The sequence below is a fragment of the Pleurodeles waltl genome, chromosome 1_2 (genome assembly GCF_031143425.1).
Source record: "Pleurodeles waltl isolate 20211129_DDA chromosome 1_2, aPleWal1.hap1.20221129, whole genome shotgun sequence".
Taxonomy (NCBI): Eukaryota; Metazoa; Chordata; class Amphibia; order Caudata; family Salamandridae; genus Pleurodeles; species Pleurodeles waltl.
Genome location: NC_090437.1, coordinates 512798741 through 512812312, shown reverse-complemented (window position 1 = coordinate 512812312; position 13572 = coordinate 512798741). Strand labels below are relative to the sequence as shown.

Sequence of the window (13572 nt, the reverse complement as noted above, 5' to 3'; positions counted from 1 at the left end):
ATGCGGTTCAATGTTTGTTGCACCTCTCTCTGCAACAAAACGTGGCCTGCAGCTCCCGAGGCTGCTTTTGGAGAATAAGGACTGTGTCACTCAATATGTCAGTACACCAAACTAGCATTTGCAATGCAACAGGTCTCGCATTTGCTCCAGTTAGAGCTATTCACGTTTTAAACTCCTAACCGGACTTTTCTTGCCACATGAACTGAAAAGTAAAACAGTTTCACATAAGCGAGCCAATGGTCACCATGAAGCATGACGGAGATACACAAAAGAAAACAGAGGTTTACATTCAGTGAAACGTATGGGCAAAAGTGCAATTATCCATGTTACTGGAAAAAGTGCAATTATCCATGTAACTGGCAAAAGTTCAATTAGCCATGTAATCGGCAAAAGTGCAATTAGCCATGTAACAGGGTCGATGTCATGCAAAACGCTTTACTACTACCCAGCGAGATCGCGCTACCTGCAGAATAAAGAGAAAAAGTAGTCCAGAAACCATACGGAAAACACAGAGCCTCCTATGTTTTCAGTAGTTGGCCGGTGTGCTTGAGGAGGGCTAAACACCGGAAAAGGCATGACATATGCATGCCTTCCACTAATTAAATTAAGCGAATTGTAAAAAGCAAGCCCATGAACCAACCAAACTCATGGGCTTGACAAGAGCAAGGTTACAAGCCCGTAGAGAGATAACAACAGGGATAGAGCGATTTGTGCTCAACACTAAAAATTAGACTCTGAGTGGCACGACATGCAGAATACCAGTCAAAATAAGACACCCCCATCACACTTACAGGGGGCCACCACCCATATATAGTACTAGACCCATAAGCAGGTCACTACGAAATATTGTGGAGGCTGGCTCTCGGAAAGGCAACAAAAATCATAGCTCAGTGCAATTGCCAAACATCAAGGAGGGAACATTTATCATATGATTGTAAACGTAAATCTTTGGGCAAAGACACACTGGAGCTTTTTAGTTCATACGTTGTTCTGGGGTAGACTGAATAAAGTCTTTCATTTGAGCATTTATTAAATAGAAATCCTTCCAGGTGTTGACTATTGAAAAACCCACAGATAAATTGTACCTTCTGCAACATGGTGCTCATTGAAAATTTCAGAATTCAGATCCTCATACTGGAGCTCTGCTCAGTTACTTACCTAGAAGAAAAAAACAAGATAGATCAGAACATTTCACATCATAGGCTTAGCGATGCATGACATTGGTTTTAACAAGGGAATCTGAAATTATGGGGCAGGGGAAAAACAAATTATGCAGCAGGTTGACTAAATTATGTGCCAACAAGAGGCAAACTGTGCTGTGTAATGTAGCACATGTTGTGATAGTGTCACTTCATTATTTTGTTATTTGTACACATGTTAACAGTGTCTGGGCAAATGTTTAATCTCACTAGTATCAATGCAATACCCAAATATAGCATTAAGCAACAGAAAGGTGGCCAGTCAACCAATGCAAAGGGCCTTCAACCATGCAGTGATACCTGTTGTTGCATTTTAGTAACGTTTGATCTGTTTGAGCTAGAAACTTTTCACATAGTTTTTAGACGAGTCCATGGCGTTTTTAATATTATCCCAAAGGTGCTTGTGCCAGTCCACAAAGTTTTTTTAATATTCCTTTGAGGTTTATATGCAAGTCTTTAGGGTTTTTCTAGTCCCAGGGGTGGCAGTTATGATAGTTCATATGGCAGCTAAGTTCCACGGTTATTATGGTAGCTCACCGGGTCCACATACTCCACTGGGCTTGGAACTCCTCTGGTTTTTATGCTTTCCCCCCATAGCTTTTATGCTTTCCCACACAATTATTATGTTTGCTCCCAGGATGTTTATGCTGTGTGTAGGCTTTTTATGCTTGCCCACGTGGTTTTACGCTATTCCCAAGGGATGTTATGCTTGTCTGCAAAGTTTTAGGATAGTACAACATGTTACTCAGAGCACGAGATCTGTGTTTCTGTTACATGATCCAATGGAAGACGGATCCTTTTTGTACCCAGGCCACCATGGGGACTGTTAGAAATGGGGTCTCTAGTTGTCAGAGGTATACACCCTTGTCCAAGTAGGGACCACAATCCTATTCAAGGTAAGTCACAGCACAATCCAAATTATTCTATGCCCTCCCTCCTGTAGCTTGCACTGAGCAGTCAGGCTTAACTGAGAATGCAATGTGTAAAGTATTTGTGCAGAACTTATACCATAACACAGTGAAAATGCCAAAAAAGACACCATACAGGTTTAGAAAAAATAGAGAATATTTATCTGAATAAAATACTGTTGAAACAAGGAAGCTCCAATGCACACAAGCAAAGATTAGTTTTTAAAGATTAAATCCAACTAAAGCACCTAGAAACACAATAGCTCCGACTGGGGCTATCACAGCATTGTTGACGGAGTCCTTCCCAACAATCCAACACCACAGGTACAGTACCTTTTAAAAAGAAAGAACAAGGACATTGCGCGGTGTCAGAAAGAGGCATCGCTGGAGTTGGTGCAACATCAGTCCCTTACAGCTTCTGAGGAAAGAGGCGTCGGTTTCACGCTGCGAAGCAAGTGGAGGTGAGGCATTTGTTCCATCCGGATGCAGGGGGAGATGATGCATCATCGTCCGTGATGCATCGATTCCTTGTGACCTGGTGGGGTCACTGGTTCCGGTCCATCAGGACGAGGACTTCACAGTGTTGTGATGACCCTGAGTAATGTCAGCGGAGTCGCAGCAATGTCAGACTTGCATTGCGGGTCGTGGTTGTTGCATGCAGTGAAGACCACAGAGTAGGTGAAGGCTGCAGCACCACTGGCATCTTTGAAGTTGTTCTGGAGTCACTGGAGTTGGACACTAGCAAAAAGCTAGTAGTGGAAGTCTTTGCTGTCCCTGAGACTTCAGAACAAGGAGCATGCTTGATCCAAGCCCTTAGAGAGCACTTCTGGGGGAAAGCAGAGGCATTCCAGCACAGACCGGGGCCAGCAGGGCAGCAGGGCAAAAGCAGGGCAGCAGTCCTTCTCAGCCAAACAGTCCAGAGAGTCCTTTAGGCAGCCAGGCAGGTCTTCGGAGAGAGTTCAGGTGCAGGTCCAGAAGTGTCTGAGTTGGTGGGGGCAGAAACCCAGTTTATATACCCAAAAATACCTTTGAAGTGGGGGAAACTTCAAAGCTCCCCTTTCAGCCCAGTCCGGTCTGCCAGGGTCCCAGTGTGGCGTTATCAGTCCTTTGTGTGAGGGCAGGCCACTGGCCTTTGAAATATAAGTGTTAGGCCCTCCACCCTTCCAGTCCTTTAAGACCAATTCAGTATGCAGATGAATGCAGATGTGTCTGAGTGTCCTGTGTTTGTGGTTGTCTGGATGAAATGCTCAAGGGAGCTGTCAACCAGCACAGACCAGACGTTGATTGGAGACAGGTTGTAAGGCACAAATGGTTTTAAGTGCAGAGAAATGCTCACTTTCTAAAAGTGGCATTCCAAAAATAGTAATGTAAAATCCAACCTCACCAATAAGCAGGATTTTCAATTACCATTATGGCCATACTAAATATGACCTGGTTACCCCTTTCATATCAGAATCTATCACTCAAAAAGCATATGAGGTCAGGCCTAATGCTAGTCTATGAAAGGAGCAGGCCTCACAGTAGTAGAAAACGAATTTAGGAGTTTTCACTACCAGGACATATAAAACATATATGTACGTGTCCTGCCTTTTACATACATAGCACTCTGCCCTATGGGGTACCTAGGGCCTACCTTAGAGGTGACCTATATGTAGAAAAAGGGGAGTTTAAGGCATGGCAACTATCTTTAGATGCCAAGTCGAAGTGGTAGTGAAACTGCACACACATGCCTAGCAATGGCAGGACTGAGACATGGTTAAGGGGCTACTTGTGTGGGTGGTACAATTAGTGCTGCAGGCCCACTAGTAGCATTTAATTTACAGGCCCTGGGCATATGTAGTGCACTTTACTAGGGATTTATAAGTACATCAAATATGCCAATTGGGGATGAAGCAATGTTACCATGTTTAAGAGAGAGAGCATATGCACTTTAGCAGTGGTTAGCAGTGGTAAAGTGCATAGAGCCCTAAAACCAGCAAAAACAGTGTAAGAAAAGTGGAGGGAGGTAGGCAAAAAGTTGGGGATGACCACCCCAAGGCTATCAGGTCTAACAGGGATGAACAGTGCAAGTGAAAGAGGAACAAAGTTTGTACCTGCTTCACTGGCCCATCCCTTAAAAAGTTGGGAGGCTTATCTAGTAATCAATGAGATGGATTAATCCCAGTGGTTACCTAGACTCTACTGACCATGTGTACGACCCTAAATGAAATGAGGAAGTGGCTCACAACAGCTGAATTCTGATAGCGAGCTCTAAGCTAATAAAAGCATGGAGATTATTAATTTAAAACATTTCTAAAGCATCCATTTTCTCAAGAGTATATGAGTGATGTACAATTGAACAAACTGCTTTAAGTAACATTAGATGAATCATAAACCTTGTGCAATAAAACAAACCAATAGCATAAACAGCAAGGTGCAAGGTTTAGTGGGTTACATACTGGGAAGATGTTACATAAACAAACGAGATTTTATTAATCCATATTAAAATGACATCCCACCACCTCTCCCCAATGAAGTGCAAGGTCCACTAATGCTTCTTAGCAATTAGTGTGGTTACTAAGGTGAATTTACTATTACCATTTTGGGTTTGCACAAGGCCATCCCTTTTTATACATCATAGTCTTCCTGCAGCCACATTCTTATAATTTAAATCACAATTTGCTTCTTAACAATGTGTTGTGCGCCAAGTCCTGACATCAATAGATGGAAGCCATATAACCATGTTGCAGTCATTCAAGAGTGGTGATGGGTTCATTTACATAATGTCCAACAGTGAGTGGAACAAAAGCGTATCATCCAACAAATATTTAGTACCTAACCCACAAACTAAAAAATCTTTCTGGAGTTCAAGATTTCAAGAGCAATTAGTTGAGAGAGTGGCTTATGCCTAAAAAGATATATTTTAGAAACGTCCATGAGATCAGATAAAACATTTTCTTACATAAGCAAGCTGATCTCTAATGTTCTTACTTAGGTATACTTCTTTTCCAAAACTGTCTACCCATGGCGAGACTCCACCATGGTCAATAATATTTCCAGTTAAACAAGATTTCATTTGAAATAGTTTATAGGCATCCACCAGCTGGCCCTGGATAGGCTAGAGTTTGTTGACTAGAAATATTGGCCCATAGCCTCAACCAGTCAGATGCGGATAGGGTTGTTACATAAAAACAATATTTTAAAAAAATAAACTTAATAAAAATATTTGAGATTAGAGAAAGTGGTACTCTAATACTCTAAGGAGTTTCAAACAGTTCATCAATAACAATAAATAGAAGATTGTGAATAATTTATAGGTTGTAAAATTTTATGAAAATCTCTATTTTTTACCTCGCATATCTCAAATCTTCAGCAACACAATCACTGGCATTCACAGCAACTTCAACCCACAACCAGACCGGACAGTCCTTGCTAAATGCCTCATGATCTTATCCAAGGAACCAATGCTATCCACATGGCCCATCATCACCCCAGAAGAAACTGCTGCCACCATGAAGTCCTTACACTCAGGACCCTTTCAGACTGCAATCCCCACCACGCCTACTCCATAAGGCTGCAACCCATCATTGCCATGCTCACACCCACTCTGAATGCCTCCACCTCTTCTGCGTCTTGCCCAGCTGCTTGGAAACACACAATTGTCCTCCCATTGCTGAAGAAAACCTCAGCGGACCTTCAATGCTCCCTAACTACAGTCCGATCTTCCTACTGTCATTCCTGGCTAAGGTCTTGGAGAAAATCATCAATAATACCTCACCAAATACCTCAATGGCCTCCAACTCCTCGAGACTACTCAGTCTGGTGCAGACCCAACCACAGCACAGAAGCTGCCACAGACGACATCTCAATGACTCTGGATAGAGGAGACATGGCGACCCTCAACCTCCTGGCCCTCTATGTAGCATTTGGTGCAGTCTCCCACCCTATCCCCATCCAATTCCAACACTCTGATCGGTCTGTTCCTTCCTGAATGGAAGGACCCTATCAGTCAACCTGACACCAAACACCTAAGATGCCCAAAACCTCATCTGCGGATTTCTGCAAAAGCACTCCCTAAGTCTGACCTTCTTCAACGCATACATGATCCCTCCAGTCAGCATCATCCACTCTTACAACATCATCATCATCCTCTTCTATGTCAACAGCATGCAACTCATTCTTTCCCTCACAGACAAGATGCACAGTGCACAGATAAAGTTCAATGTCTGCATGACTGAAATTGCCCACTGGATGAAGACCAAAGGCCACATGTACAAAAGTTTCTAGCAGTCACAAACTGCGAATTTGGCCATTTGCGACCGCTAAATAGCCTTTTGATATGTACAAACCCTATTTGCGATTCAGTAACAAATTACTGAATTGCAAAATAGAGTTTCCAAGTTGGTATTAGGAAGGGGCATGTTGAGGGGGCTCCTTCCTAATAGTGAGTCGTGCGGGCATGTATGAATGTTTTGCAACCAGGATGTGGTTGCAAAACATTAATCTTTTACCGACTCCATGAAGGAAGTGGTAACCCAATCACAAAGGGAAGGGATCCCCTAAAGGACCCCTTTGTGAATGTGGGCTCCAACATTTTTAAGAGCAGGCAGTATTCCCACGGACCACTGCCTACGCTTAAATAATTAAAAGAACAATTTTCATTTTTAATTTTGAAATGTATCCCATTTTCCTTCAAGGGAAACAATATGGATTTTAATAAAAAAAATGCTTTACTTAAAAAACAATCACAGACTGGTTTTCTGCTGACCACAGCAGGTCAACATCCCTGTGAGTACAGACCGTTCCCAATGTCTCACGAATATTGATGAGTAAGGTCCTTTGAAAATCGCATACAGTGTCTAAGACACTGTTGTACATCGCATTTGCGACCTCCTAATTGCAAGTCACAAAAAGTCCAATTGGAAACTCGCAAAATTTGACATCCATACATGTGGCCCAAACTGTCTAAAGCTGAACACCAACAAGACTAAAATTGTGATCTTTGGGAAGAGCACATCACTGTGGAATGCCACCTGGTGGCCAATAGAGCTAGCACCGACACCCACCCACGCCAAGATCCTCAGGATCATTATCAACAGCAAACTTGACACGACCGACCAAGTCAATGTCATCACTGCTTCATGCTTCCATACCCTGAAGATGCTGAGGAAGATTTTCAAATGGCTCCCAATTAGCACCCTGAAAACAGTCACACAAGCCCTGGTTACAAGTTAGCTGGACTTCAGAAACACCCTTTATGATGGGATCAACAAAATACTCACCAGAAGGCTGCAGACCATTCAGAACTCTGCAGTCAGAATCACTCTCTTCCTCCCATATTGAACTCACATCAAACTACACCTGAAGGCACACCACTGGCTCCCCATTCACAAACAAGTACAATTGAAACTCCTCTTCCATACTTTCAAGGCACTACATAACAATGGCCCAGCATACCTCAACAATCCCATCTGCATTCAAAAACCTTCCAGACACCTTCACTCCTCCAGATTCCTACTTGCACACATCTCATGCACACAGATCCGGCGGTTGAGCCTTTCTCTACAGTGCTCCGAAAGTGTGAAATGACCTGCCGCTACACATAAAAGCCTGCTCCTCACTTCTTGAATTCAGCACCAAGTTGAAGACCTGGATTTTTTAGTAGTCCCACTAAGCCCTAAATGTGGGTAGACTCACACCTGCTCAGCACCAGGATACCTTGTCAGGTGATAGTGAAAGTGCTCTCTACAAATATGCATAACATAACATTACACCAAAAATGCTGCCAAAAAATCTCATCACACTGTCAGAAATGTCTATAACTGTGGTGGAAACTGGCATCAGTGTGCTAAATCATCTGACTGAAAAGAGCCTGTGTCTCCCATAGGTGTTCCAGAATAACATATTTCTGTACAAATATCATATCAGAATGTTTCATCAGTATGACATAAAATACAATTACAGCACTAGAATATTGTACATATGTGCCAGAATGTCCCATAATTGTCATAAAAAGGTTCCTGTATATTCAGAGAGGTTGTCTGAATATCTCACATCAAAATGTACTACCATTGTGTTGCAACAAGTTGACCACATCAGAATATTGCAAAGCTAAAGTAAACTCATGATATGTTTTCTCTCATCGATGTATGGATAGATATTTGAGGTCTGTCCTGGGTCACCACCAGAATATTATATTGTTCAGCTGAATATGCTGACATAATATCTCAATATGTTCACACAGGAGTACTAGAACACCCCTCCAGAGGGCTAGAATATCTCCTCCATATCGTGGGAAATCTCACCATTAAGCCAAAACAGTGACAGGATAACCAGAACGTTTGCCAGTGTGGTCCATCACTGCTACATAATATCTGCTCACACTGTCAGAAGTCAGTTGGTCTACCAGAAAACATCACAACATTTCACTTACCCTAGGAGAACATACAATTATAGTGCATACCTATCCCACCACTGTGCCAGAATAGTTCTAGAATAACCCGCTCACTGTGACAAATGACCCATCACAATGCCAGAATATCCCCTCATTGTGTTATAACAGCAGCAACATATTCCAATTGCTTTGGCAATACACTGAATTAGTGAGCTACAAAATGAGATCACCTTGCTAGTACATTCAGTATTGTGTCACAATTTCTCGTGGCTTTGTCAGATTACCAACATTGTGCCAGCCTAGCCCATGGTTGTGCCACAACAGTGCTAGAATAACTTACCACTATGCCAGAATCTCTCATCAGTAGGACAGCTCATGATGTTCCTTTAGCACCCTTTACACACTTTATCGTGCTTTATCTAGAAAACCTTTCCTAATGCCTCATTAAAGCTGCAGAGTAAACAATTGCTTTGTCAGAAATAATGTGTCAGGTTCTCATTAATGTGTCAGGTTCATGCCAGAGTATAAGTCATTGGTACAGAACATGTTTTTGCCAACATATGCTGTCACTGTGCATGAGTATAACCCAATTTCTTTGATTAGTTTACTGCAGATACATTTCCTGATGCTGGCTCACATCAAAGGACATTTGACTGAAATCACTGCCAGCATTTACATGAGAAATGCTTTCAGAATAGCGAGGAACACTGTATTGGACTGAGTACACTAGAGGATCCATCTATGATGACACTAAAACAAAGAGTACTGCACCAGTAAACAGATTCCAGATGGGTACTAGGGAGGTGGCACATTTAGAGAGGGGATTTATGACACACATCAGTGGTTTTGCAAAACCTAAGGAGGTATTGCACTTCTTTCATGAGTTGAAATGATGTGGAGTTGGAAATCCATAAATACTCAGTGCCAGAGAAATAATTCACCTAAGACCTAATGTGGTAGGTCTGTTGTGCTGATGCATACAACGATCATTGAGTTTTCTGGTGGCATAATTTTGATGGCGTGCTCCAATTGTACTTGGCTGAGCTGCTAACAAGGCCAAATTCCTATTTCTTTCTTTTACCTTGTTCCTTCCTCTTTGTTCATTTTAACCTGGTTCATGGCCATAAGTATAAAATTTCATGGCACAAATGCCCCCTAGAGAGAATATCAGTAATTTGTTTCATGAACATTTAACCTATGAAAATAATTACTGCAATGTTAGATTAATCTTAAATGTGTTTCTTTATGAATAAGACTTTGCTAGAAAGATGAGTGAGAATGGAAATTAGACTATTTAAAAAATGCATCATGCCCCCATAACTTTTCTTTCCCCCATAGACCTTTACCGGTGGGAAACAACTTGAGTGTTTCATTGCTATTAAGAAAATAATTAAATGTATTGCATATTTAGAATGTTCTTTGTTAAAAACTTGCCATGTAGATGGCAGCTGTCCTGTTCACATGAAGGCCTCGAATGCTGATTGGGTAAACCAGAAGATTATCTACTCATGCTTCGTCATTTGTTTCCCTGAATAATGTTATAAAATGTGTTCCCAGACTAAGGTAGAAGACACTTTCAGAAGCAGACACTTCCAGAAGGAGACACTATTTCAGAGAAACACACTGAGACTCACAATGCTAGCTAGAATCGCATGACTCGCTCGACTCCTTGAGAGCCCTGTAACTCTGACACTTTTTGTCCTATTCTCTTTGCCGATGTCTTGTATTCATTCTGAGACTGACTTTATCTTGCTTGAACCTATTACTGAGAGATCCTATTGAAATCCTCAGTGAGATACCTGACTAGAAATGATATGCTTCACATCTGAGACGGGAACTCTTTAAGGTTTCTCCTGAACATTTTTTTCCTGAAACTACATTAGAGTAGGGACTAGATATGTATAGGACACGCTTTATGCTTTGTTCTGTACTTTGCATTGATTTTAAATAATTTGTTAATAAAGATATTAATGAACTAATGATTTAATAACATTTAGAATGCAACCCAAAACTCTCATTATTGAGTCATTGGCTCTTAATAAAATGTATTTGAGGAACTGAGAATATTTAATATTTTTTGATTTGCAGCTCTTCCCCTTCTTGCTTTCCTCAAATGTCCATTGTCTTGGTGTCTAGTAGTAAGTGGGGATTTTAATGAGAAGGACTAATTATTATGCATTTTAAGTCTCTTCCTCAACAACATCAAGAACAGCTGAGGCGAGGGGTGGAATCACGACAGCAGGGATACTCAAAAATATTTAATGTTTGGCTATATTGTGTAGCCATACATGCAACACTTTAGCACATGCCACTGGCACGCTCTCTACTCTGCAACCAGGGCAGTGCCTTCCATGGTATAACAAATAAACTGAGCACAGTTAGGTAGGAGAGTATCTGGTGACCTTAATGTATGCTTTAACTTAATTTTCACATAGCCCATCCCTGAAGACTACGCTGAGGGTGCCCAAGTCTTCTCAAAGTATAATAATTCATCCTTTCTAGTGAAGGAAAGTTTGAGGACAATAGATTTAATAAGTTAAAGATAGGGCAATTAGGCCTACTGTTGGCACATAAGCCAAATGATGGCAATGTATGTTTACCGTAAATGACGGAAGGGCAGGCAAATAATAAGGCTAATAAGTACATAACTTAAAATGGTGATTGTAAGTGTTACCATAAAGGAAATATATTAAATTATCTTTCTGAAGTTCAATAGCTTACTAGCCTGTTGAGGCTCTGTTCCAGGTGCTGACAAACCCAGCTCAAAATCAGTGAAAGTACATAGAGATCAATGAACATTTCTATCCCAATTATTCCAGTACATTACACTCCTTTTTTTTTTTACAAATAAAACATTAATGTTAGGTCCAATAACTGTTTGGTTTAGCTCATCTATCACATGATCAGAAAAATTCACAACAGAAATACATATTTTTCACCCTTCCCGCTTATTAAAAATTCTATGTCGTCAGGGAAACGTAGGAGTTTTTGGCAAGCGATCATGTGTAACAAATGCAGGGCTCACTTTAGTGCAGTGCAACCAGTTCAATTGCACCAGGCATGGAGATCAGGAAGGGAGGTTTTGTGGAGGGGAGGTGGGGATTAAAGTATTTATGGTTTTAAATTACCCTGCTGCAGAGGTCCTTGTGTATCCAGCAATTTCCAGGCAACGATGAACACATCATGATAATTCTGGTGATTCATGTTGTTGCTGGGGAGTGAGAGTGTTTACCTAGTGGCATTTGTGGTTCATCATAAAGTAGTGCACATGGTTAATATGCCTGCTTCAAAGTATGTGCATCATGCAGATCGCAGAATTGTATTTTTTTGTTGATAACTCAGTAGTTACAGCTTTTGTCACAGAGATCCTTTTGTTACTTGCACTTCATAAGTTACAATCCTAATTTAGCACAGTGAGCTATGAACTGCCATCAAAGAGCAGCAAGCAAACTGCAAGGTATAAGTTCGAATGTTATGTTTTTCCCCACTCTTTCATTATCCTAATGTTACTAAAAAGGGTTAATTTGGGTAGCAATAAGTTCTTATTAGGAAAGCCAACCACAGCGTTATGTTTTAAATTTGTGCTTCTACAGACCAAGTACCCTTTATATATAATACCTAACAGTATGGATTACATGTGGCTTCTACACCTTGCAGCCCTCCTTGTGTTATGCAACATTTCGTGTACACCGATTTACAAACATATGATTAATTGTTTCTGTACTATGTGTGTGTAATGTGAAATACTCTGACACTCTACAGTGGTATGATTAGTGCTATAAAACAAAATAAATATGTGTGAGAGAGGGGCTACAGATAGATTAGGGGCCCCATCATAAGGTGGAAGTGAGTGAATACCTGAAGAAGAAGGTCATAGGGGTTTGTGTGCAACCAAGATTCTCACACTGGGCGCCCTCCTCGCTAAAGCTGTCCCTGAACAAATGTTCCATAGTTTCAAGTTAAAATTTACAAAATCTACAGTATCTCAGTTGCTTCGGTCTTTTGATCTTTGCACCTTCCACCACCAAACCGCGACTTGATAGAAGCTGAATAAAAGAGTTTCTTCATACTGGTTCTGATGGTAGGACTCACAGTCGATGCTGTTCCAGTGCCAGATGTAAAAACCTGCATTAATGAGTTATTTAATCATGCTCCATATGTCTGAATAGGTCTGCCTAAATAATATGTTTTCTTAATTTTGTTTCTCAATGAGTGCTAATCAAAGACCAATAAAGAGTTAACAATTCCCGGGAGTATAGAATCTCCATGCAAATAGGCACAGATAATTTGGATTAGGACAGATTATTTTGATCAAATAACAACAGCAATCGATATCCAAGATATATTTCTAATTAATTTAACCCCCAAAACGAATACATCTTTGCATATTCTTCATCAACATTGTTTACATAGCACTTGCATTTACTAGGTGATGTCCTAAAATGCATAAATAGTGTGCTAGAAAAGAGTCTGTCCTACAAAATATATATTCTGTGGATAAATTAATGTGGGAAGACAAAGTCCATCAATACCAAGTGGAATAATCAGTTGTAGTTTGGAACATCATGAAAGAAATATCGGGCGGCCACAATATTGTGACAAAAATATTGAAAAGAGATATATCCAGGAGGGAAGTGTACAGAGATTGGCATTGATTTACTTCTCCTAACTCCACATCTCCTTACCCTGAAGATATATATCATCAAAGTATATATTTGTGCACATTAAGTATACAAAAGATATACAAATTACCTGTTGATATTTTGGTTCTTGATATTCTGGTCATGATTTGTGACCACGCGATAGTTCTTCCATGATATTCTGGACCCACTCCGGAATAATCATGCAACAATAGTGGTTAAAGACACTCATTTAACAAGAAGCTTAAACTAACTAGGTGGTAGAATACATCCATAGAGCCATAGATTAAATGATTAAATGTAGGATAGTAAATAGCGAAGCCTTAATTAACCTAGAAACCCCTCAGTCCAAGGAAGGTTGGAAAATGACTGAATAAATGTCAACAGAACTTGATCACTCTTTCAAGATATATTTTTATCCTAAAACATTAGTGATTGCCAGAAAGACATTT

General features: G+C 40.6%; 1 protein-coding gene across 4 annotated transcripts in view; it reads right to left on the bottom strand.

Annotated features, from left to right (window-relative positions):
* The window catches only part of ANK2 (ankyrin 2), a 1630948-nt gene that overhangs the window by 1207499 nt on the left and 409877 nt on the right, over positions 1 to 13572 (bottom strand). Inside the window, exon 2 of one of the 4 annotated variants that reach the window (XM_069241717.1) lies at positions 1086 to 1158. The exons of the other annotated variants lie outside the window; for them this stretch is intronic. Coding sequence (XP_069097818.1) covers positions 1086 to 1106 — 21 coding nt within the window. The 5' untranslated portion in view covers positions 1107 to 1158. The remainder of the gene's footprint in view (positions 1 to 1085; positions 1159 to 13572) is intronic. 4 annotated transcript variants of the gene reach the window in all.